Source organism: Symphalangus syndactylus, chromosome 9 (assembly GCF_028878055.3).
Source record: "Symphalangus syndactylus isolate Jambi chromosome 9, NHGRI_mSymSyn1-v2.1_pri, whole genome shotgun sequence".
NCBI lineage: Eukaryota > Metazoa > Chordata > Mammalia > Primates > Hylobatidae > Symphalangus > Symphalangus syndactylus.
The window spans coordinates 63,090,305-63,114,948 of NC_072431.2; the positions used below are offsets into that span (position 1 = coordinate 63,090,305).

Below are 24,644 nucleotides of genomic sequence, written 5' to 3' on the forward strand. Positions count from 1 at the left end.
TATGAATGGATGGGTGGGTGGCTGGGTAGATGGATGGGTGGATGGATGGATGACTGGATGGATGGAAGAGTGGATGGGTGGACAGGTGGACAGATGCATGGGTGGATGGGTGGATGGATGGATGGATCTCCTTTGCCACCATTCTAGGGCAGGCTCTGTCACCCCTCCCTGGACTATTACAGCAACCCTCTTGTGCATCTCCTTGAACCACACCACTCACCCCCCTCCTAATCCATCCTCCATAAGTCCTCAGTGCTGCCCTCTCCTACCAGACTTTCTAGTTGTCCTGTCCTCTGCCTGAAAAGCCTGACCCTCCTCTCTGTTCTATTCTTTGCCTGGTAAAATGTTTTCTGCCCTTTACTGTCTTCTGGGAAGCTCTCCCTGAGCATACTCTCCACCAGCTTTCTCTTTCCCTCCCAGCTCCTTCTGGGATCGCAAGGATCCTTGTGTGCAAACCCACATATGCTCCAGTCTGCACAGTGAGCCCCATCCACACTCCCCACGAACAGCTCTGTTGCCACGTTTCTGGCTTAGAGGTGTGCACACTCAGCACGGAGCCCACTCTCAGGAGGACGGCACAGGCCTGAGGCCGACTGAGCCCTGGAAGTGGGCTTGGTGGTTGGGGAAGGGAATTCCAGTATCTGGTATCCAGAGCATGGTCTAGAGGTAGGGATGTGGGCTGCAGGTGAACACATTCCTGGGCCCCATGGATTTCTGGCCTCAAGGGGAGGAGGAAGGGCCAGAATGGGAATGGGTGCATCTGAGTAAGGGTGAAGCTGAACCTGCTGCTGGTTGTCACTTCTTACACTTCTCAAGCCAAATGGCCTTACATGGGCCACACATGAGAGTGGGTCTTCCTCAGAGGGGACTGTTTCAGAGGAAAATGGTTACCCTTGACTGTCTTCTGCATTTTCTTAGGTCAGCCATCTTTCCTCTCTGTCTCTTTCTGTTTCTCTCTCTCTCTCTTTTGAGACAGGATCTTGCTGTCTCACCCAGGCTGGAGTGCAGTGGTGCAATCATAGCTCACTGCAGCCTCGAACTCCCGGGCTCAAACGATCCTCCCACCTCAGCCTCCTGAGTAGCTGGGACCACAGGCATGCACCACCACCAATCTTGGGTAATTTTTTTTTTTTTGTAGCTATGGGGTACAAAGTGATTCTTCACTGGACAGCTATGTTGTCCAGGTGGGTCTCAGACTCCTGGCCTCATCGTTAAAGAACAAGCCAAACTTGGAGAAAGATCGATGCCCCAGAAGCCGGCAGCAGGGGCTTTTGGTTGGCAACCTCTCAAATACACTGTGGGTGGTGGAGGTTCCCTGAAGCAGAGCCCTGATCCCCATCCAGGCCAGCAAGTTGAAGGCAAATTAAATCATACGAAGAAAGCTAAGACACAGTTTCCTTTAAAGGTTTTTCATTTATTAGTCATTTCTGAAGCAGTTAATTCTCTTTTCTTATTAAAAAAAAAAAAGGTGTGTTTCATCCAGAGTTATATCAGAGTGATTAAAATGATTTTTCTACTGGGGATACAGCTCCCCGATCAGAAAAAAAAAATTCTCTCTTTTTTTCAATGAACCACAAAAATAAAACCAAAAGAGAATATCAACAATCAAAAATAATCCCCAAATATCCAGGACAAAAAATAAAATATTTATTGATCTATCACAGCGAGACACAAAAAGATGGGCGGGGCAGGAACGGGAACTGCTCTGAAGTTCAGTTGACCAAGGGAGGGATGGGGGGGTATACAGTACTGCATGTGGGGACACCCCGGGTGGGGAGGAGATGCCTGGCACCCCAGTCTGCACAGCCCCGCACACCCTGGGGGAGTGTAGGATGGGGGTGAAGGCAGGGCACAGGCTGCCATGACAGGTCAACCAGGTTGATGGTGGGTGCATCCAGCCAGCTAGTGGTGGCGGGCGGTCAACTGGGGACATGGATGGACGGACGGATGGATGAATGGACGGATGGGCAGATGGATTCTACAAGAGCAAGGTGGCTATTCCCAGTGTGGGGTGGTTTTCCAAACCAAAGGCGCCCCAGATGTGGGGAACAGCGATTGGCGGGGAGGAAACGGCCAAGTGGACCCAGGAGAAGAGGGATGCTATGAGCGAATCCAGCTTTGAGGCTTCAGGTGCTTGGGTACCAACTGGATGGCAGCCAAGGGTGGGTCCTGGTGGGCAGGGGGAGCTGGGACTGCCCAGGAAGTGTCTGCACCATCTTTAGAGGAGCCCAGGGAGGGGGTTCCCCGAGGGGCCACCCTTCCCTCCTCCCTCCCCCCAGGAAGATAAGAGCACCAGCGTGTAGCACCAAGTTCCCCTGGAGATGGAGGCTGTGTGGAGGGGGAGCTCCTAGGTGGGAAGGGATAGGGTGGGGGGCCAGGACCACACAGCCCTTGCCTCTGAAGTAGGGGGCCTCCTGGTCGGGGCACTTGGCCGCTCCCCTCTTGTTTCCTTGCCCTGTGGATCTGCAAGGCCGCCCGGCCTGCCTGTTCCCTCCTGGGGTGGGGAGTCGGAGGGGCATGGGATGGGGTTACAAAGGGTTTACATTCTCCACCAAGCAGTAGCACCAACGTTGATGAGGTCGTGAGTCAGGGGTCCTAGGAAGCTCATTTTCTCTTCCGGCCACAAGCTTTTCCCAGGCAGGCCCCACCTGGATGGGAGGAGGTGCACATCACTGTGAGTCCGGCCCCTGTCAGTTTCAGCTCTAATCCCCGCCTGCTCTGACCCACTTGAATGGAGGCTCCAAGAAGCCACGAGAAGCCAAGTCGCGGCCCCAGGCCAAACTCAGACCTGATCCATGCCATCAACTTCCACTGGACAGATGGGGTGGGAGAAGCCCCCAAGATATTACTTGGATGAAACCAACGCTCGCAGAAAAGGGGGCAGGTCATGGGGCCTGGTACTGACCCTTCCCAGGTCATGGGAAGGACGGGGCCTGGTACTGGCTCCTGGCTCCACTGCTCCAAGAAGCCTTTCGGGGAAAGGCTAAGAGCAGCTCCATCAAGGAACATGGGATGAAGGGAGAGTCAGTGTCTGCAGGAGATGGCCCTCTCAGGGAGTGGGGTGGACCCATACATCTGAGAGGGCATCAGATAAGTAAATCAAGGCCCAGTAGAGGGAGAGAGGGTCTTATCCACATAGTGTCTGAGCTGGGACTCAAACCCAGGATTCCTACCCACTCCTGGGAATAGTCTGATGGGTGAACCCTGTTTCAAGGCATCAGTCTGTGTTAGGTAAGGCACCATTGTCTAGTAGCGCGGCCTGGAGTAGTTCCGACCCCTGCTTGAGCCTGATATGGCTCCTTACCGCCACCTGGTGGCAGTGAGCAGAGAGTAAGGCAGGAACAGACATCCGCCTCTGAAGATTTTTTTGTTTGTTTGTTTGGTGTTTTTCTGAGACGCAATCATCTTGCTCTGTCGTCACCCAGGCTGGAGGGCAGTGGTGCAGTCTCAGCTCGACTAATTTTTGTACTTTTAATAGAGACGGGGTTTCACCATGTTGGCCAGGCTGGTCTCGAACTCCTGACCTCAGGTGATCTGCCCTCCTCGGCCTCCCAAAGTGCTGGGATTACAGGTGTGAGCCATCACACCTGGCCATGAAATGTGTTTTTAAAAAGCGAACGTTCCCTGTGTTTGTAAGAGGTCAGCAAGAAGGAGAGGAGGCTCTATGTTCAGCTCGGGGTCCAGCCTCGTGTGACCTGAGGCTGTGGGGTCCACCCCTGGGTGCTGGCTCAGCCCTTCTAAGCAGGAGATGACACAGGAGAGGAGGGAGGAGGTGGCTGGCGCTCCAGGGCAGGGCCCAGGGGCAGGGAGCCTGGCATACCTGGGAAAATGGGAGACAATCCGAAGCCAGGTCTTGCTGCCACTCCTGCAGGAGAGATTTCAGGTTGGTGGGTTGGTAGGGGTGGAAACTGACTCCAGCCTCATCACTTTCTGCCTGCACTGGCTCACCCAAGACCCTCTGCCTGGGATCACCTCCTCTCCATCCCCCCCACTATATAATTTTTTATATTTTATTTTATTATTATTTTTTTTGAGATGGGGTCTTGCTGTGTCGCCCAGGCTGGAGTGCAGTGGTGCAAGCTTGGCTCACTGCAACCTCCGCTTCCCAGGCTCCAGTGATTCTCCAGCCTCAGCCTCCTGAGTAGCTAGGATTACAGGTGTCCACCACGTTTGGCTAATTTTTGCATTTTTTTTTTAGTAGAGACTGAGTTTCACCATGTTGACCAGACTGGTCTCGAACTCCTGACCTCAAGTGATCTGCCCACCTAGGCCTCCCAAAGTGCTGGGATTACAGGCGTGAGCCACCACGCCCAGCCAATCCCCCCCCACTATAGCCAGAGTGGCTTTCTCAACACAACATGCCCCCACCTAGCAACCAGGTGTGGCACCTCATGGCCTCAACCCTGAGCTCAGCCTGGCACTGTCCCCAACCTTATAGCTTGCCTGTTTGCCCAGTACATCTGCGATCCTAAAGTGCCCTCGCCAGCCCCAGTCTCCTGTCCTTGTGTGGACATGGGCTCTGGGAGTCCCCACTGCTAGACAGACAGGCCCCCTCTAGATCCGGACAGAGCTGAGGACTACATAGCAGAGCTGGCCGCCCCTACCTCCAAGTGGGAACTGCCCGGCACCCCCTAGGACACCTCCAAGGCCAGCAGCACCTGAGAAGAGGCAGGTGGGGTCAGGATAAGGCACCCCCATCTGGAAGAGGCCCTGATATCCCTGCTGGGTTCTGGGGTAAGGAATGTCCTAGACAAGATCTTCAGGGGTAGGGGGAGCCAGAGGGAGGCCTGAGCTGGGCTGGGGGAGGGTGGTGATGGGCATGGCAGTGGGTGCAGGCCACTGGCAGGAAGGCATCAGAGGGGAACTCACCATATTTAGCTGCTTTAGCGGCTGCAGCTGGAGATATACCTGGGGAGATGAGGCACATGACGGCTCAGGAATGCCACTGCCACCTGTCAGGCCCTGTCTCCTGTCTCCTTTTTTTTTTTTTTTTTTTTTTGAGGCAGAGTCTCACTCTTTCGCCTGGGCTGGAGTGCAGTGGCGTGATCCCGGCTCACTGCAACCTCCATCTCCTGGGTTCAAGCGGTTCTCCTGCCTCAGCCTCCTGAGCAGCTGAGATTATAGGCACCCACCACCACGCCTGGCTAATTTTTGTATTTTTAGTAGAGACAGGTTTGACCATGTTGGCCAGGCTGGTCTCGAACTCCTGACCTCAGGTGATCCACCTGCCTCGGCCTCCCAAAGTGCTGACATTACAGGTGTGAGCCACTGTGCCTGTCTGAGCCCTGTCTTCTGACCTACTCACCCTTTACCGTCTGCCTATGGACTCATCCTCCCAGTGTCTATCCCCCCATCTCTCTTTCATCTATCCAGTGTCTTGCTCTGTTGCCCAGGCTGGAATGCAGTGGCTCGATCATAGCTCACTGCAGCCCTTAACTCCCGGGTTCAAGTGATCTTCCTGCCTCAGCCTCCCAAGTAGCTGAAACTACAAGCACACACCACGCCCAGCTAATTTTTAAATATTTCGTAGAGATGGTGGTGGTGGGGGTCTTGCTACGTTGTCCAGGCTGGTCTTGAACTCCTGGCCTCAAGCAATCCACCTACCTAAGCCTCCCAAAGTGTTGGGATTACAGGCATGAACCACCATGCCCCAAAAGTCTTAATTGTTAAGCTCCTACTGTGTGTCCGGTCTTGTGGCACTCACAGGAAGAGCTATGCAGGCTGGTTTACAGGGAGAGACACAATGATAGCCCAAGAAAGGGGGAAACGGCCACACAAGGTCGGCCACGATGGTGGAGACTTAGGGAAAGCAATTTCTCTCCAAGCTTTGATTTCTTTCTTGGACAATTGGCATAACCATCATTCTCCTAATTTACTCCCACCGCAGTGGTCAGGTGGGTTGAAAGAGAGAAGAGAGGAGGAGGACTGGGACCCTGGCGGCAACGGATAGCCCCAGCTCCCGTTTGCCACATTTCTTGTTTTTATTTTGTTTTGGGATGAGGTCTTGCTCTGTTGCCCAGGCTGGAGTGCAGCGGCGTGATCTTGGCTCACTGCAACTTCTGCCTCCTGGGTTCAAGCGATTCTCCTGTCTCAGGCTCCTGAGTAGCTGGGATTACAGGCATGTGCCACCATGCCCAGCTAATTTATATATATATATATATATTTTGTTTGTTTGTTTTTTTGAGACAGAGTCTCGCTCTGTTGCCCAGGCTGGAGTGCAGTGACGCAATCTCGGCTCACTGCAAGCTCCGCCTTCCGGGTTCACGCCATTCTCCTGCCTCAGCCTCCCGAGTAGCTGGGACTACAGGTGCCCACCACCACGCCCGGCTAATTTTTTGTATTTTTTAGTAGAGACGGGGTTTCACTGTGTTAGCCAGGATGGTCTTGATCTCCTGACCTCGTGATCTGCCCGCCTCGGCCTCCCAAAGTACTGGGATCACAGGCGTGAGCCACTGCGCCCGGCCAATTTTTATATTTTTAGTAGAGACATTGCTGGAGTTGCTGGAGCCCATGTCACCCAGGCTGGTCTCAAACTCCTGACCTCAAGTGATCCGCCCACCTTGGCCTACTAGAGTGCTGGGATTGCAGGCATGAGCCACTGCACCTGGCCAAGAGGACATCTTGAGCAAAGACGTGGCAGGGGTGGGAAAGAAAGTCTCTGTCTCTGTCTCCATCTCTGTCTCGCATACACACACCCCACACACTCACTGATTTCAGAACAACTCTCACCTCCAAGGACCCCAACACCTGGGACTCCAAGCCCTCCGACTCCGAGTCCTCCGAGCCCAGCGGCGCCCCCTAGGCCTGTGGAGACAGCTGAGCATTAGACTCCGCTGGTCAGAAAGGAGGGACTGAAGCCTCAGCCTGTGGAGGGTGGAGGTGTCCTCTAGGGACCTAGGTGGAGCCTGAGCTCTCCCCCGGCCTTTAATGGCACAGTGGGGCCAGGAGGTGTCTGGGGCAGGGAGTCTGAGTCTACAGTGCCTGGTCAGAAGCTCCTCCCACACCCCAGGGGCCTGGGGGCCTGGTGGCAGCTCCCACCTCCACCCAGTGCTCACCAAACTGGGCGGCTTTGGCAGCAGCTTTGGCTGCGGCAGCAGGGACAGCGGGTACGGCTCCTGGGAACACAGACCGAGTTCAGGGAGGGACTCTGTACTGGTTAGATTCCCTCCCCACCCCGCCCCTCCTGGGCTTTCAACTCACCCACCACACCGCCTGGGATGCCTACTCCACCGAGGGCCCCGACCCCTCCAAGGACCCCAGGCCCTACTGCTCCTGCAGGGAGAGGAGGGAAAATGAGTGTTCCATTTCTGAACGATGGGTCTCCCTGCCCCAGGGACACAAGGCAAGCAGACAGGTGGCAGGCGCCATGTGACACAGTGGAGGAGCAGTGGACAGGAAGTCCAGTCCTTGTTTTGTTTCATTTTGAGATGGGGTTTTGCTTTGTCACCCTGGCTGGAGTGCAGTGGTACAATCATAGTTCACTGCAGCCTCCAACTCCTGGGCTCATGCGATCCTCCTGCCTTAGCCTCCTGAAGGTGTGAGCCACTGTGCCTGGCCTTAAAAGTTCTTTTGTAGGCCGGTGCGGTGGCTCACGCTTGTAATCCCAGCACTTTGGGAGGCTGAGGCTAGTGGATCACCTGAGGTCAGGAGTTTGAGACCAGCCTGGCCAACACGGTGAAACTCTGTCTCTACTAAAAATACAAAAATTAGCCAGGCGTGGTGGCGGGCGCCTGTAATCTCAGCTACTTGGAAGGCTGAGGCAGGAGAATCACTTGAACTCGGGAGATGGAGGCTGCAGTGAGCCAAGATCGTACCACTGCATTCCAGCCTGGGCGACAGAGCAAGACTCTGTCAAAACAAACAAACAAACAACGGCAATAGTACCTACAGCAGGCACTTAACATTCTGAGTGCTTCACACTTAGCAGTCCATTTTTTACTCATTGCAGCAGGAAAGGTAGGCACTATTGTCATTTCCATTTTGCAGATGAGAACGCTGAGGCAGAGCAGAGGTTAAGCAGTGTGCCTCAGGGCTTCAGGGACGGGAAGTGGCTAGGGAGCCTGCGCCCTTCGCGGCTCCACCACGTGACGTCACTCTGTTTCCCAGGCAATGTCTGTTGACTCAGGCCTGCCAAGCAGTCAGCAGTGAGCAGGGGAGGAGGCCAGGGCCGCTGGGGGTCGGCGCTGAGGAAGCCAGGATTTTTCCGAGGTCGAAACTGGCCCCAAGTGGACCTGCCCAGCTGGTTGGTGGATCCCTGCGGGAGTCTTCCACCTCCCCCCAACTCTGCTCACAGGAGGCCAGGAATGCAGGGGCTACAGACAGCGTGGGTCTGGCCAGGCAGGGCTGCCAGAGCGCCAAGTGCAGAGGCTGTGGGACTGCCACGTCCTCTGGGCTGGCTTGTGGCGGGAGCAGTCCTGCTGGCAGGACAGGAAGGTGGGCGGGGGCTGGGGGTGCCCAGATGAGGAATACCAGCTCCTCTGCTCGGGCCAGAGAGCTGGGGTGGAGGCAGAGACTGCCCAAACTCCTCATACCCACAGCAGGCCCAGTCCCTTCTTGGATGCAGGGACCATGAAACTGTCAGGGTCAGAGCAAGCTTAGAGACGGTGGAATTGCCTCCTGGGGGGCAACTGGGATTTCAAGGGTGTTTTTGGTGGTCACAGGGGTTGAAGTCACCATAAGCATTTAGTGGGCAGGGGTCAGGTTTTTAAACTGTCATAAATGTGTCCTAGAAACTGCCTTTTTCTTTTTCTTTTCTTTTTTTTTTTTTGAGACACAGTCTCGCTCTGTCGTCCAGGCTGGAGTGCAGTGGCGTGATCTCGGCTCACTGCAGCCTCCATCTCCTGGGTTCAAGCGATTCTCCTGCCTCAGCCTCCTGAGTAGCTGGGATTATAGGCGCCCACCACCATGGCTGGCTAATTTTTGTGTTTTTAGTAGAGATGGGGTTTCACCATATTGGTCAGGCTGGTCTGGAACTCCTGACCTCAGGTGATCTGCCCGCCTCGGCCTCCCAAAGTGCTGGAATTACAGGCGTGAGCCACCGCGCCTGGCCGAAACTGCCTTTTTCTGTTGTGACCACCCCAGTCCTGTGCTGTCAGGGATGGTGTGGTGGCAAGGGAGCCACACGTGGTTGTGGGGTGCACTCACCATATTTGGCTGCTTTAGCGGCAGCCAGGGCTCCAGGTACTGGGGAGAAAGAAAAGTTGGGGGGTGGTCAGGAGCAGAGCTCTGTGCCTGGGAGTTCTGCCGCCTCCTCTAGGGAGCCCCCCCTGACTTCCTTGGCCTCTGTTGCTTCCTCAAAGCCCTGAAGCTGTACAGGCACAGAGCTTTAGGGCTGAACAGTGCCTCCGCCTTCCGTCTGCCCCCTCCTTCTCTCCCCAGGCCTAGCATGGCCTGCCTGAGGCTGGGCACAGAGCGGGGCTCAGTAACCAGCCGGTGAAGAATTGGAGTTCCTAGTGGTCCTCTGGCCACAGAGCACTGCTGAAGAGGAGCCAGGCTGATCTACCTGCTCCTTCCCTGGGTGGAGGGCAGGGTTTTTCTCAGTCTGGAGCCCTGCCACCCCTCTACTGAGGAGGCAGATACTCTACAATTGGGCAGCCTGGGGTCCCTTGGCCTGGTCTGCCCTCCTCCCCAGATGCTTAGGAGAACCTAACAAGGATTTTACTGTGCACCCCTGGATGGTGAGGGGGTGCTGGGGAGGGTGCTGGGAGGAGGAGGGATCCCCTTCCCTGAGCTCAGGGGACAGGCTCCGCCTAATCCCCTCATCTGCACCTGCCCCGAAGCCAGGAACACCAGCACCAACTCCAAGTCCAGGGACGCCAACGCCAACTCCAAGTCCAGGGACGCCAACGCCAACTCCAAGTCCAGGGACGCCAGCACCAAGCCCAGCTGCAGCTCCTGCAGACAGAGGGCAGTGGTGGCGACAGCAGGCAGGGAGCATGCCCCTAAGGAGGTGTCGTGCCCAGGGAGCTGAGCCTAGTCCCAAAGGAAGGGGCCCAGATCCAAGCAGCGGCCTCCTCCCTGGCCGTTGCCCCTAACCAGCTCTGGGATCTTTGGGGAGAGGAGAGAAAGGTGGGCGAGGCACTCACGGAGCTGGGCTTTGGCAGCCGCCTTGGCGGCGGATTTTGCTGCAGCTGGGGGAGGGAGAGAGAGGGGATTAGAGATGGAGGCAGGGCCCATGGAGGCTTCGGGGGCCCCTCAGGCTCATTGAGTCATGAAACTTACCAGGGCCAATGCCAACGCCAGGAGCCACACCAACTCCAGGAGCCACACCAACTCCAGGAGCCACGCCGACTCCAGGAGCCACGCCGACACCAGGAGCCACGCCGACACCAGGAGCCACGCCGACACCAGGAACTAACCCTGCAAGATTGAGAAGAGCTGATCATTAACCAAGGCCCGATCAAAGAGGACAGATGCTTATGGAAAGAGGGCTGGAGCCTCGGCCCTGGCAGAGATTTGCTGTGTGATCCTGGATCAGTTACTTTCCCTTGCTGGGCCTCAGCTTCCTCATCCCTAACATGAAGTGTGTGCAGGCTCAGGAGTTCATAACTTTGTTTTTTTGGAGACAGAGTCTCACTCTATCGCCCAGACTGGAGTGCAATGGCGTGATCTCGGCTCACTGCAACCACCACCTCCCGAGCTCAAGCGAGTCTCCTGCCTCAGCCTCCTGAGTAGCTGGGACTACAGGTGTGCACCACCATGCCTGGCTAATTTTTTGTATTTTTAGTAGAGACAGGGTTTCACCATGTTGGCCAGGCTGGTCTCGAACTCCTGACCTCGGGTGATCCACCCGACTCGGCCTCCCAAAGTTCTGGGATTATAGTTGTGAGCTGCTGCATCTGGCCAGGAGTTCTTAACCTTTTCAGTGACAAGGACCCCTTGGAGATTTGAGGCTGATGGAGGCAGATTTACATTATATAAGGGGCTTCGTAAGACAGAAAGGCTTTGGGTTCAAATCTCAGCTCAGCCACTGCTTAGCTGTGCAACTGTAGGCAAGTTACTTAAGCTCCGGGAACCTTAGTTTCCACATCTGTAAAATGGGAAAAATAAAATCAACTCTATAAGATTGTTTGTAGGCCAGGCACGTTGGCTCATGCCTGTCATCCCAGCACTTTGAGAGGCCAGCGTGGGAGGATCGCATACAAATTTTTTTTTTTTTTTTTTAAACTGGGCATGGTGGCATGTGCCTGTAGCCCCAGCTACTAGGGATACTAAAGGGGAAGAATCACTTAAGCCAGGAGTTTGAGGCCTGCAGTGAGCTATGACGGCATCACTGCACTCCAGCCTGGGCGACAATGTGAGAACCTGTCTCAAATAAATAAATAATAAAGATTGCTGTGTGAAAATTTGGGGCTCAGCAGACCTGCAGTTGAAATGCTCTCTGGCCTATTCAGTCCTAGAGATTCTGATCTGGACCTTTCAGCCCACAGGTCCCTAGGGCCAAGGCCTACAGACCCCATGCCCAGGGCTTGACATAACAGTTGAGCTCTACAATTGGTGCTGCCACAATTTGCCATGTTCAGAAAAGTGTGGGCACCTGGGGCTGCCAGGGTGGCCCTCAAATGTAGCAAGAGATGGAGAACAAGAAGTACGGCAGGCCGGGTGTGGTGGCTCACGCCTGTAATCCCAGGACTTTGGGAGGCAGAGGCGGGAGGATCGCTTTAGCCCAGGAGTTTGAGACCAGCCTGAGCAACACAGTGAGATCGCTGTCACTACAAAAAAATTAAAAAATTAGCCAGGCATGGTGGTGGTCACCTGTGGTCTCAGCTACTTGGGAGGCAGAGGCAGGTAGATTGCTTGAGCCTGGGAGGTTGAGGCTGCAGTGAGCTATGATTGTGGCACTGTACCCCATCCTGGGTGACAGAACTAGACCCTATCTCAAGAAAAAGGAAGGAGAAGGAGAAGAAAGAAGAAGGAGGAAAAGGAGGAGAAGAAAGAAGAAGGAGAAGAGAAGAAGGAGGAGAAAGAAGAAGAAGGAGCAGATGAAGAGGAAGAAGAAGAAGAAGAAGAGGAGGAGGAAGTAAGAAGAAGGGGAAGGAAGAAGAGAGAAGAAGGAGAAAAAGAGGAGGAAGAAGAAAGAAGAAGGAGAAGAAAGGAGAAGCAGGAGGAGGAGAAGAAGGAGGAGGAGAAGAAGGAGGAGGAGGGAGGAGAAGGAGGAGGAGAAGAAGAAGGAGGAGGAGGGAGGAGAAGGAAAAGAAGCAGGAGGAGAAGAAGAAAGAAGAAGAGGAAGGAGAAGAAGAAGGAGAAGGAGAAGGAGGAGGAGGAGGGAGAAGGAGAAGGAGGAGGAGAAGAAAGAAGAAGAAGAAGAAGGAAGAGGAGCACAAGAAGAAGGAGAAGGAGAAAGAGAAGGAGAAGGAGGAGAACTGGAGTCCCTCAAGGGCAGCTGGAGCTCAGCATGAGGTCAGGTCCCCAATAGCCTGGGAGGCACCAGGGGCTTTAGGAACAGGGAGGCTCACACTGCTCACCCTGCTTCCCTAATCAGAAACGTCACCCACACTCCTAGAGGTCATTCATAAGTGGGCCAAAAGGTCTAAGGAGAGCCCACTCCAGAACGTGACAGCTTAAGTGGGGTGGAAAGGAACAGGGAGCTGGGCAGTCAGACCCCAGAGCAGGGCACAGGAGAAAGAAGTTCTCCGTGAGCCGATGGCGGGGGTGAAGGGGACTTACCAAACTGGGCGGCTTTGGCGGCTGCTTTAGCAGCTGCAGCTGCTGGGGCCCCCACTCCTGGAGGTGTGAAGAGAAGGGGTGAGGGAGTGGTCTTTCGCACCCCTCCCTGCTTCCCATCCCTAGGCTCAGTCTTCCCGTTTGTAAAATGGTGCAGTCGACCTTGGTCAACTCCAGGGACCCTTCCATGAGACAAACCAAACCCATCTCTGGGCTGGAGACACAGCTCACCTGGCACTCCTCCTATGCCCGGCACACCTGGGACTACACCTGGGGCACCTGGCACCAGCCCACCCAGCACTCCTGCTCCTGCAGCACCTGGGGGAGTGGAGAACTTTCAGCCTCACCCCTCCCAGTGCTCACTTTTTGGGGGAGCAAGGGTGGGTGGGAGAATCGGGGGAAGAAGAGAATGGCTTCCTGGCACCTTCAATTCTTTTTATTTTTATTTTTTTATTTTTAGAGTCGGAGTCTTGCTCTGTCACCCAGGCTGGAGTGCAATGGTGTAATCTCTGCTCACTGCAGCCTCTACCTCCTGGGTTCAAGTCATTCTCCTGCCTCAGCCTCCCAAGTAGCTGGGACTATAGGTGCCCGCCACCATGCCCAGCTAATTTTTGTATTTTTAGTAGAGACAGCGTTTTACCATGTTGGCCAGGCTGGTCTCGAACTCCTGGCCTCAAGGGATCCACCTGCCTCGGCCTCCCAAAGTGCTAGGATTATAGGCGTCAGCCACCCAACCCGGCCAGGCACCTTCAATTCTGGGGGTGGGGGTTGGGAGGTGGGGTGATGAGCAGGTCACCAACAGTCCTAACAGGGGGCATCTGAAAAGGACAGTAAGAGTGGAGTGTGGCTTTGGAAGATGGGGCAGGGGCCTCGTGACCTTGGTCCAGGCCATTTCAGTCCTGGAGGCCTGGGAGCCAGTTTGCCCTGAGGTTGGACCCTGAGCCCCGGGGGAGAGCAGGGCTTGGGGACACGCAGGGCAGGGGCACATACCGTACTTGGCAGCCTTGGCGGCAGCTGCTGCCTGAGCTTCGGCTACAAGGAAACGAGAAAGAAAGAGACCCTCAGAAGCCTTGCCTGGGTCTCCTCCAAGCCGTGTTTAAAGCTCTTCTGCCCTGTAAGGCATGGATATGACTTCCCTTCTTCTCCCCCAACTCTTCCCTGAGCACATTCAAGCCCGATCTACAGTCCCCACTGCCCCTGCAGAGCCGAGCAGACAAGAAGCCCCCATCGCTTCTCAACCCATTTCCCCAGATGTGACTAAGGCTCACGGGAAATGGCAGCTCCTGGAACAGCTCCGACTCCGGGGACACCTGCAACTCCGGGGATACCTCCGACTCCGACACCAAAGCCCGGAAAGGCCCCAGCTCCAACCCCGTAAGTAGGAATGCCTCCAACTCCGACTCCGGCCCTGGCCCCTGCAGAGGGAAGGGAGCCAAGTAGAAAACAAGCTCAGTGAGAGAGGCTGGGCGGGCTCTGAGGGATGCTGACGGATTGGGAAAGAGGATGTAAATTTCCCCCAGGCCTTGTCCATAAAAGACAGAAAACTGGGATGCCTGGGTCCCCAGCAGCCTCCACCATGAAGCCTTTAAAAAAAAATGTGGGGCCGGGCGCAGTGGCTCATGCCTGTAATCCTAGCACTTTGGGAGGCTGAGGCAGGTGGATCACCTGAGGTCAGGAGTTTGAGACCAGCCTGGCCAATATGGTGAAACCCCATCTCTACTAAAAATACAAAATTAGCCGGGCGTGGTGGCGGGCACCTGTAATCCCAGTTACATGGGAGGCTGAGGCAGGAGAATCACTTGAACCCAGAAGGCGGAGCTTGCAGTGAGTGGAGATCACGCCACTGCACGCCAGCCTGGGTGACAGAGCGAGACTCCATCTCAAAAAAAAAAAAAATTTTTTTTTTTTTGGCCAGGTGCAGTGGCTCATGCCCATAATCCTAGCACTTTGGGAGGCCGAGGCAGGTGGATTATTTGAGGCCAGGAGTTCGAGACCAGCCTGGCCAACAAGGCAAAACCCCGTCTCTACTGAAAATACAAAAATTAGCCAGGCATGGTGGTGCATGTCTGTAATCCCAGCTTCTTGGGAGGCTGATGCATGAGAATTGCTTGAACCTGGGAGGCAGAGATTGCAGTGAGCCAAAATCATGCCACTGCACTCCAGCCTGGGCGACAGAGTGAGACTCTATCTCAGAAAAAAAGAAAAAGAAAAAAAATTTAAAATTTTTCATTTATTTTTTATTTTTTGTAGAGATGGGGTCTTGCTATGTTGCCCAGGCTGGTCTCAAACTCCTGGCGTCAAGCAATCCTCCTGCCTCGACCTCCCAAGTAGCTGGAACAAACAGGCGCATGCCACTATGCCCAGCTAATTTTTACATTTTATGTAGAGACAGGGTCTTGCTATTTTGTCCATGCTGGTCTCTAATTCCTGGCCTCAAGCAATCCTCCTACCTTGGTCTCCCAAAATGCTGGGATTACAGGTGTGAGCCACCGCACCCAGCCCCACCATGAAGCCTTTACTGACACTCTTCAGTCCTCCTCCGGCCCCTCTCCTCTCTGAGCACTTCGGGAAGACCCCCTTTGTTGGATGCAGAGAGACTGTTGGCAGAATCCACATCCCCAGGCAGTTTTGGGCTCCTCTGAGAGGGCCTTGGCCAGAGTAGGGAGGGTCAGGGTCACTGTCCCCACTGGGAATGCCATCCTGGGACTTCCCCACCACTCAGCCCCATGGCCCTGTGGTGGGAGACAAATGGGGGAGACATTGTCCTGAGGCCTGCTGGTGACTTGCTCGGTGACCCTGGGCAAGTCACTTCCCTTCTCTGGGCAAGTAGAGGAGAGTCCTTTAGTTCTGGCAAGTAAAGGCCAGGACAGGGTGGGGCAGAGCTGTCAGCATAGCACTCACCGTATTTGGCTGCCTTTGCAGCTGCCTTAGCAGCTGCTTCTGGTGACACAACACCTGGAGAGACCAAGAGGGACACAAATGCTCAGGAGAGATTGGAGGAGAGCTGTGTAGTATGTACCCCTCTGTCTACTCATCTGTGTGTTGGGCCATCTCCTTTCACGCCAACATAGAGTTGGCTACACATCCATTTATGCACTGATGTCCACCCACCTGCCCATCTGTATACCCAGCCACCCCCATCATCCATCTACCCAATGACCCACCTCTATATCTGTCCATCTTTTTTTTTTTTTTTTTTTTTTGAGATGGAGTCTCAATCTTGTTGCCCAGGCTGGAGTGCAATAGTGCGATCTCAGCTCACTGCAATCTCCACCTCCCCGGTTCAAGCACTTCTCCTGCCTTATCCTCCCGAGTAGCTGGGATTACAGGCACCCACCACCATGCCTGGCTAATTTTTTTCCATTTTTAGTGGAGATGGGGTTTCACCATATTGGCCAGGTTGGTCTCGAACTCCTTACCTCAGGTGATCCGCCCACCTTGGCCTCCCAAAGTGCTGAGATTATAGGCATGAGCCACTGCTCCCGACTGTCCATTTGTCTGTCTATCCTTGGATCTCAATCCACCCACTCAACCACCTAACTCTCTGTCCACTCATCTATCTGCCAACTTATCCTATCTGCCTATCTATCCATTCATCTAACCATCTAGCCAACCATCCATTTTGCATTTGCCTGCCCACTGTTCCACCCACCCATCTATTCATCTGCCCCTCCAACCATGTGCTCATTCATCCACCCGTTCTTTCATCCAGCCTCCCATCCATCCATCCCCCATCCATCTACCCATTCATTCATTCTTCTATCCATCCTCCCATCCATCCACGCCCCCATCCATCCACTCATCTATCCATTACCCACCCATCCACCCACACATCCACTCACCTACCCATCTAGCCACCCATTCATCCATCCACTTATCCATTCATCCATCCATCCATCCATCCACCCATCCACCCACCCACCCACCCACCCACCCACCCACCCACCCACCCATCCACCCATCCATCCATCCACCCATCCATCCATCCATCCATCCACCCATCCATCCATCCACCCACCCATTCATCCATCCACCCACCCATTTATCCACTTATCCATCTATCCACCCACTTACCGTTTTATCCACCATAAACTGAACACCTACTCAGCTAAGGGCTAGGAACATGGAGTTGAAAAAGACATGGTTCCTGCCCCCCAGAGAACACTGATAGCCAGAAGGCCAATTGGAAAATATGATACTGATTAGAAGCTAATTAGGAGATTGGTATAGCCCAAGGAAGAGAAGATGAGGGGATGAGACGTGGTCAAGGGTATGGGCAGATTGTTACGGTGTTAGAGAGAATGCAAAAATTTTGGCAATAGTCTCAGTATTTCTCTCTTATATACACACACACACACACACACACACACACACACACACACACACAGCCCAGCTCACCTGGAACCCCAACACCTGGGATCCCAGCACCTGGGATCCCAACACCAGGGATCCCAGCACCTGGGACAACTGGAATGCCAGCTCCTGGGACACCAACACCTGGAACGCCAGCTCCTGGGACACCAGGCACTAAGCCTGCAGCAGCTCCTGTGGAAGAAAAAGCATTGTTCTCCTAACCTATGGGAACCTCAGAGGGCTCGAAGGGTGGTTAGTAGAGTATGGAAGTGACAGTTGGTCCCGAGTGCAGGAATGCAGGTGGCTTGACATTTCCTCTGCATGGATCCTACTCATCATTTTTTTTTGAACCAAATTCTCACTTACCCAGGTTGGAGTGCAGTGGCATGATCATAGCTCACTGCAGCCTTGAACTACTAGGCTCAAGCAATCCTCCCACCTCAGCCTTGCAGGTGGCTGGGACCACAGGCATGTGCCACCATGCCTAGATAATTTTTAAATAATTTTTGGAAAGTTGGGGTCTCAGTATGTTGCTCAGGCTGGTCTCAAACTCCTGGTTTCAGCCTCCCAAACTGTTGGGATTACAGGCGTGAGCCACTGTGCATAGCTCGAATGTGATCTATTTCTAAAGCACAGTCAGAATTCTCGCCACTGGGCACCCATTTAGTTGATGCAGCAGACACCTGTGGGCTGGCCCTGGCGGGGATGGAGTGGGAGGAGCCAGGTCCTCTCTGCAGGGTCCTCTCCCTCTGCTGAGTTAATCAGGGCAAAACAATAGAGATGGCATCTCAGGTAGAGTGATCAGAAGGAGCAAAGGTAAGGAGGCATGAACAATGCATATTTGGGAAGGGACAAAGGCCAAGTCCATCTGGCTTTAGGGCTAGGGTCTCCGAGGTCTATGCAGGGGCCTGAGCCGTGGGCTTGCCACCCGGGGAGGCACTCACCATACTTGGCTGCCTTAGCGGCGGCTGCTGCAGCTGCTGCTGCAGCTGCAGCTGGAGTCCCAACGCCTGAAAACACAGCCACAGAGCGTGAGGTCCTTGCCCTGTGGCCATCTCAAGGACACACCCGCCCCCTGCTGGGACAGATGTTACCTGCGATGCCTCCGATTCCAGGAATTGCCCCAGGCACACCAGGAACACCGGCCCCTCCAACACCAGGGAGGACTCCTCCGGCACCTGTTGAGATGGGGACAGTGCAATGTAGTTTCCCAAGGGCCCTCCTGAGGACAGGCAGGATGGCCACTTAGATGCCGGCGTTTTCACCAGTGTGATCTTATCCAGGAACGGGGCCCGGGTGTCTCCAGATGGGCCTGTCTGGGGAGGCCCCCACCCCACTCCACTGTTCCTTGACTCTCCCCCAAAGTGTCCATTTCAACACGCTCATTAAGGGACTTGTATGTTTTCAGACAAATCCCATTCTAATCACTGCCACATACTGAGAAACCACAAGTGGCCGCTCCCTGGGCCAGAGGGGCCCCTGCAGGAATGTTCAAGACTTCCTCTCCCTGTGTTCCGAAGATGCAGCCAAGTTTGTAATCCAAGCGCCTGGCTGCTTGGCTCTGGCAGCCCCTCACAGCCCTGCTCTCCCGCTCCCACATTCCAGCCGTCCCCACCAGCCGCTGGGGCCAAGGAGCCTCGGGTGCTGGGAGGGGGGCCTGCGGGGCCTCCACTGGGAGGCCCAGCTCCAGGCTTCTCCCCACATTCTTGCTCTCTCGGGCTGGTGGGGAGATAAGGAAAGGGCTTCCCTGGGGCTGAGGATGAAGGAGGACTTCAGCTCTAGTGGTCTGACCCTGAAGTGGGCACTACCTGGGGCAGGGGACAGATGCCCACTCCACCCACTGCACGGGCACAGGAATACCACGTTCCATCTGCAGTCATGCTAGCCAAGAGCTCACTGGCCTGAGCAATGAGTTAACATTTTTATAGTACACATTAAATTGATACATAACTATTAAATATTTTAAATGCTTATATATGCACCACCTAAAATTATCTTTCTAACCATCGTGGTACCCATTCCCTCTGCTTGGCCTCCTCTTTCCTGTTTTAACCACATGGTAAGCTCCATCTTTATTTTTCAGGCCTGAATCACATGTCACTTTCTCTGGGAAGCCTTTTTAACTTTCCTCAGGTAGAAAAAAATGCCTCCCATTTCTTGACTCCCACAACAGTGGCTGTATTCTCTACGAGAACTCTTGTTTGTCCCTGATCTCTGATATGGATGGGTGGGAGGAGGTGGATGGGTGGGAGGAGGCAGTGAGGGAGGGAAGGAAGGAGGCATGGATGAATGCATGGAGGAATGAATGAATGAATGAATGAATGCATGGGTGAATGGATGGATGGGTGGATGGATGCATGGAGGAATGGATGAATGGATGGATGGATGGATAGATGGATGGATGGATGGATGCATGCATGGAGAAATGGATGGATGGGTGCATGGAGGAATGGATGGAGAGATGCATGGAAGAATGGGCAGATGGATGGATGGATGGAAGAATCGATGGAGGGAGTGATGGATGGATGGATGGATGGATGGATGGATGGATGGATGAGTGGATGGATGGGTAAATGGATGGATGGATGAGTGGATGGATGGATGAGTGGATGGATGAATGGATGGATGGATAGATGGATGCATGGAGGAATGGATGCATGGAGGAATGGATGCATGGAGGAATGGATGGATGAGTGGATGGATAGAGGGAAGAATGGATGGATGAGTGGATGGATAGAGGGAAGAATGGATGGAGGGAAGAATTGATGGGTGGATGGATGGATGGATGGATAGATGGATGAGTGGATGGATGGGTAAATGGATGGATGGATGAGTGGATGGATGGATGGAAGGATGCATGGAGAAACGGATGGATGGGTGGATGGATGCATGGATGAATGGATGGAAGGATGGATACATGCATGGAGAAATGGATGGATGGGTGCATGGAGGAATGGATGGAGGGATGCATGGAAGAATGGGCAGATGGATGGATGGATGGAAGAACCGATGGAGGGAGTGATGGATGGATGGATTGATGGATGGATGGATGGATGGATGAGTTGATGGATGGGTAAATGGATGGATGGATTAGTGGATGGATGGATGGACGGATGGATAGATGGATGCATGGAGGAATGGATGCATGGAGGGATGGATGAGTGGATGGATAGAGGGAAGAATGGATGGAGGGAAGAATTGATGGGTGGATGGATGGATGGAAGGATAGACGCATGGAGGAATGGATGGATGAATGGATGCATGGCGGAATAGATGGTGGATGGATGGATGGATGGATGGAAGGATGGATGCATGCATGGAGAAATGGATGGATGGGTGCCTGGAGGAATGGATGGAGGGATAGATGTATGCATGGAGAATGGTTAGATGGATGAATGGGTGTATGGGGGAATAGATGGATAGATGGTGGATAGATGAATGGAGCGAGGGAGTGATGGATGGATAAATGGATGGATGGATGAGGGGATGGATGGATGGGTGCATGGATAGATGGATGCATGGAGGAATGGATGGATGCGTGGATGGATGGATGGAAGAATGGATGGAGGGAGGGATTGATGGATGGATCAATGGATGGATAAGTGGATGGATGGATGAATAGATGGATGCATGGAGGAATGGAGGATGGATGCATGGAGGGAGGTAGTGATGGATGGGTGGATGAATGGATAGATGGATGAGTGGGTGGATGGATAAATGGATGGATGGATGTGTGGACAGATGGATGGATAGATGGATCCATGGAGAAATGGATGGATGGATGGATGGATGGATGGATAGATAGATGGATGGATGAATGGATGGATGGATGAGTGGATGGATGGATGGATGCATGGATGTGTAAATAAGTAGATGAATGGATAGATGAGTGGATGGATGGATAGATGGATGCATGGAGGAATGGATGGATGGACGGATGGATGGATGGATGAATGGATGAATGGATGGATGGATTAATGGATGGAGGGAGAGATGGATGGATGAATGAATGGATGGATGAGTGGATGGATGCATGGATGGGTAGATGAGTAGACGAATGGATGGATGGATAGATGGATGCATGGAGGAATGGGAATGGATGGAGGGAGGGATGGAGAAAGTAATAGATTGATGGAAGGATGAATGGATGCATGGATGCATGGAAGAATGGTTGGAGGGAGGGATAGGTAGATGGGTGGTGTTGAAAATTTTGAGTAAATGGGGGTAAGTAGGGGCCACTTTGGAGGCAGGCTCTCAATAGTAATGGGAATGGAGAGGCTAGGGGGCTGGAGGCCACCAGGTGGGGACTCCAGGGGCACTCACCGAGCTTTGCTGCCGCTTTAGCTGCCGCTGCTGCTGCTGCCTGGGGGCCAACCCCTGGGGGAAGGAAGCAGAGGGGAGAGACCTTGAAACAGTGCTCCTGTATCTCCAGAGCCCACTTGTTCCCAGCCCTGAGAGAGCCAATCCACTGACATGTGCGTATACATGGGAGCATCAGAGCAGGCAGAGGCTGACAGAGCTGCCCCACTCCTCCCCCAGGATCCTGCTCCAGGTTTGGACCAGGGTCTGGATGCAGGGTGGGCTGCCGCTTTCAGGAGAGAACCTCACCCACCCCAGGGCTCTGGAGCCTGGAAGATCAGTGCTCCCTCGGCTGGAAGTGACGTGAGGCTTTCCTTACCTGTCCCTGTTGGGTAACCAGCCTTGCCCGCTGCACCAGCCACTCCTCCGGGCCCATAGCCTGCAAAACAGAGAGGCTTGATGGTCATCTGTGCAGACATCACCACTGCTGCCCTCCCCCTCCCCCTGCTCTGCCCTCGGGGCCCAAGCTGTCCTGAGTCTGCACCTGTCACCCCCAGCCAGAGTGAAAATAAACACAAACACATGTATGGAATTGTTATGTCCATTTTACAGATGAGAACACAGAGGCTCAAAGAAGCAACACAGCTCACTTAAGGTCTCATTATTGATAGGTGGGAGGGCAGGGATGGAGACCCATGCTGAGTCCAAATTCCATGCCCTTTCCTTCTGAGATTTCCACTCCAAGACCTCAATCCTGCCCCAGCGAGGTGCTCTCCTGGCCCAGGGCTGGAAGCACAGCACCCTTGCTAGGACCCTGGAGAGGGAAAGAGCTGGAAGCCCACAGTCTAGAAGGGTCTCACTCACCATAGGGCAGTTTCCCTGTGGTGTAGGGCAGTCCATAGCCACCTGGAGAGAGGACAGAGCAAACTCAGGGGCTGCCCCATGCCTTGCTGGGCTCCCACCAACCTGGGTGGACAGATCTGCCCCCACAGGTGCTGAGGCTTGAGACCTCCCACATCAGGGTCCTGAGCTGCTCCCAGGAGAGCAAAGGCACTGGGTGGAGGAGGGAGAGGACACCTCTGCCCCCGAGGCCCATGGAACACTCATCCCCCTACAAATTCAAGCTCCATCATGGCCCTGGAGTCTGAGTATTTTCCTTACGCCCCCTCCTCAGTGGAAAGCATCTTATTGTCTAAGCTGATTGCAGAGGTAGGGGCGGGAGCACGAGTGGGTGGATGTTAGAGGGATCTTTCCAATGAACTGTGTTCCTTTCCATCAGCATAATAGCTTCAGATTGGGACTATGAGTCTCTGTGCATGAGCATGTGTGTGTGAGTCCAATAGCTGCAGATGACTTTCCCATGCTCTCCTTGGCTGGTGACCATACAGGGGCTTCAATACCCCTTCCCTGCCACCAGAGACACCTGTACCCAGGCTGACTTCTGGGCAGGGAGGCGCAGTGAGTGGTGCATTTTTTTTTCTTCTTTTCTTTTTTTGGAGGAGAGTCTCACTCTGTTACCCAGGCTGGAGTGCAGTGGAGCGATCTCAGTTCACTTCAACCTCTGCCTTCCGGGTTCAAGAGATTCTCCTGCCTCAGCCTCCCCAGTAGCTGGGATTATAGGCCTATGCCACCACACCTGGCAAATTTTTGTATCTTTAGTAGGGACGGGGTTTTGCCATGTTGGCCAGGCTAGTCTTGAACTCCTGACCTCAAGTGATCTGCCCGCCTTAGCCTCCCAAAGCGCTGGCATTACAGGTGTGAACCACCGCACCCGGCCGAGTGGTGCATCTTGAACTGTCCCTCTAACTTACCGGGCAGCTTGGGGGCCTTGATGGGATACCCCAGTGGGACTCCAGGTTGCGGTCCCACAAAGGGTCCAACTCCTGTGGGAATAAAGAGAGCAAGTTCAGGTCCCAGCAGCCCCTTCCAAACCCTCCGCCACCCACTCCACTTTCTGCTCAGACAGAAGGAGCTTGCTACAGCATCCAGAAACCATCCTGCTTCAAGGGACTCCCTGAATCTCCATCTTGGGTCAGTTGAGAAATTCCCAGTGACAGGCCACTTCCTCCAGGAAGCTACAGGATTCTCTCCCTCCTGGGGCCTGGGCCCCAGTTCGGGCCTGCAGCCCTTGGCACAGGCTGGAGGGTTTTCTGGAATCCTTTGGACTTTGGGCTGCTATGCCAGTGGGGGGAGCAGGCCTGGCATGGGTGCCACTTTGTGCTACAGCCACTGCAAGGCCTGGCGCTGCAGGTATGGGGGAAATTGGGCAGGCTTGGATGAGATCTTGGGTGCCCAACCCCTCCCAAGGCAAGAGCCTCTGCTTGGCTGGCCACCTTGCTTCTCCCACCAGCCTTGCCTCACCTGGGATTCCAGCAAAAGCTCCCCCTACACCTGTAATGATAAAAAGCTGTCACTGCAGCCCTGGCACTGTGGACACCGGGCCAGACAGCACCAAGGGGCCAGGAGGCCCAAGGAATGGCCAGTTCTTCCCAGACCAGTCATCGCATGCTGCCCTCACATGAACTCTGGGGTTTCTTTTCTCGGAGATGGAGTTTTGCTCTTGTCGCCCAGGCTGGGGTGCAATGGCGTGATCTCAACTCACCGCAACCTCTGCCTCCCAGGTTCCAGCGATTCTCCTGCCTCAGCCTCCCAAGTAGCTGGGATTACAGGTGCAGGCCACCACGCCCAGCTAATTTTTGTATTATTAGTAGAGACAGGGCTTCACCATGTTGGTCAGGCTGACCGCAGGTGATCCGCCCACCTCGGCCTCCCAAAAATGCTGGGATTACAGGTGTAAGCCACCGCTCCCAGTCTTTTTTTTTTTTTTGAGATGGAGTCTTGCTCTGTTGCCCAGGCTGGAGTGCAGTGGCATGATCTTGGCTCACTGCAACCTCCGCCTCCCAGGTTCGAGCGATTCTCCTGCCTCAGCCTCCCAAGTAGCTGGGAGTACAGGTGCACACCACCACACCTGGCTAATTTTTGTATTTTTAGTAGTGACGAGGTTTCACCATATTGGCCAGGCTGCTCTCCAACTTCTGACCTCAAGTGATCCGCCCACCTCGGCCTCCCAAAGTGCTGGGATTACAGGCATGAGCCACTGCATCTGGCCTTCTTTTCTTTCTTTTTTTTTGGTGGTGGGGGAACAGGGTCTCTCTCTGTTGCCCAGGCTGGATTGCAGTGGTGTGATCATAGCTCACGACAACCTTGATTTCCTGGGCTTAAGAGATCCTCCTGTCTTAGCCTCCTGAGTAGTTGGGACCACAGGTGTGTGTGACCACGTCCAGCTAATTTTTTAATCATGTTTTTGTAGAGATAAGGTCTTGCTATGT

At 54.1% G+C, this 24,644-nt stretch overlaps 1 protein-coding gene and 1 long non-coding RNA gene across 2 annotated transcripts in view; one reads left to right on the top strand and one right to left on the bottom strand.

Moving 5' to 3' along the window:
- Positions 1-1,739: 1,739 nt before the first annotated feature.
- ELN (elastin) overlaps positions 1,740-24,644 on the bottom strand; it is a 40,399-nt gene continuing 17,494 nt past the window's right edge. The window contains 25 exon segments of the mRNA XM_055292849.2: positions 1,740-2,648; positions 3,821-3,865; positions 4,605-4,658; positions 4,870-4,908; positions 6,730-6,804; positions 7,056-7,115; positions 7,201-7,272; positions 9,145-9,183; positions 9,669-9,696; positions 9,698-9,894; positions 10,086-10,181; positions 10,222-10,359; positions 12,667-12,723; positions 12,895-12,981; positions 13,654-13,695; positions 13,932-14,078; positions 15,565-15,618; positions 17,092-17,208; positions 17,961-18,026; positions 18,111-18,194; positions 21,340-21,393; positions 21,695-21,754; positions 22,180-22,221; positions 23,127-23,198; positions 23,677-23,706. Coding sequence (XP_055148824.1) covers positions 2,605-2,648; positions 3,821-3,865; positions 4,605-4,658; positions 4,870-4,908; positions 6,730-6,804; positions 7,056-7,115; positions 7,201-7,272; positions 9,145-9,183; positions 9,669-9,696; positions 9,698-9,894; positions 10,086-10,181; positions 10,222-10,359; positions 12,667-12,723; positions 12,895-12,981; positions 13,654-13,695; positions 13,932-14,078; positions 15,565-15,618; positions 17,092-17,208; positions 17,961-18,026; positions 18,111-18,194; positions 21,340-21,393; positions 21,695-21,754; positions 22,180-22,221; positions 23,127-23,198; positions 23,677-23,706 — 1,799 coding nt within the window. The 3' untranslated portion in view covers positions 1,740-2,604.
- Positions 8,066-18,651, top strand: LOC134731328 (uncharacterized). The gene is made up of 3 exons (XR_010113512.1): positions 8,066-8,242; positions 13,915-14,037; positions 18,425-18,651. It is a non-coding gene; the product is annotated as an uncharacterized lncRNA (long non-coding RNA).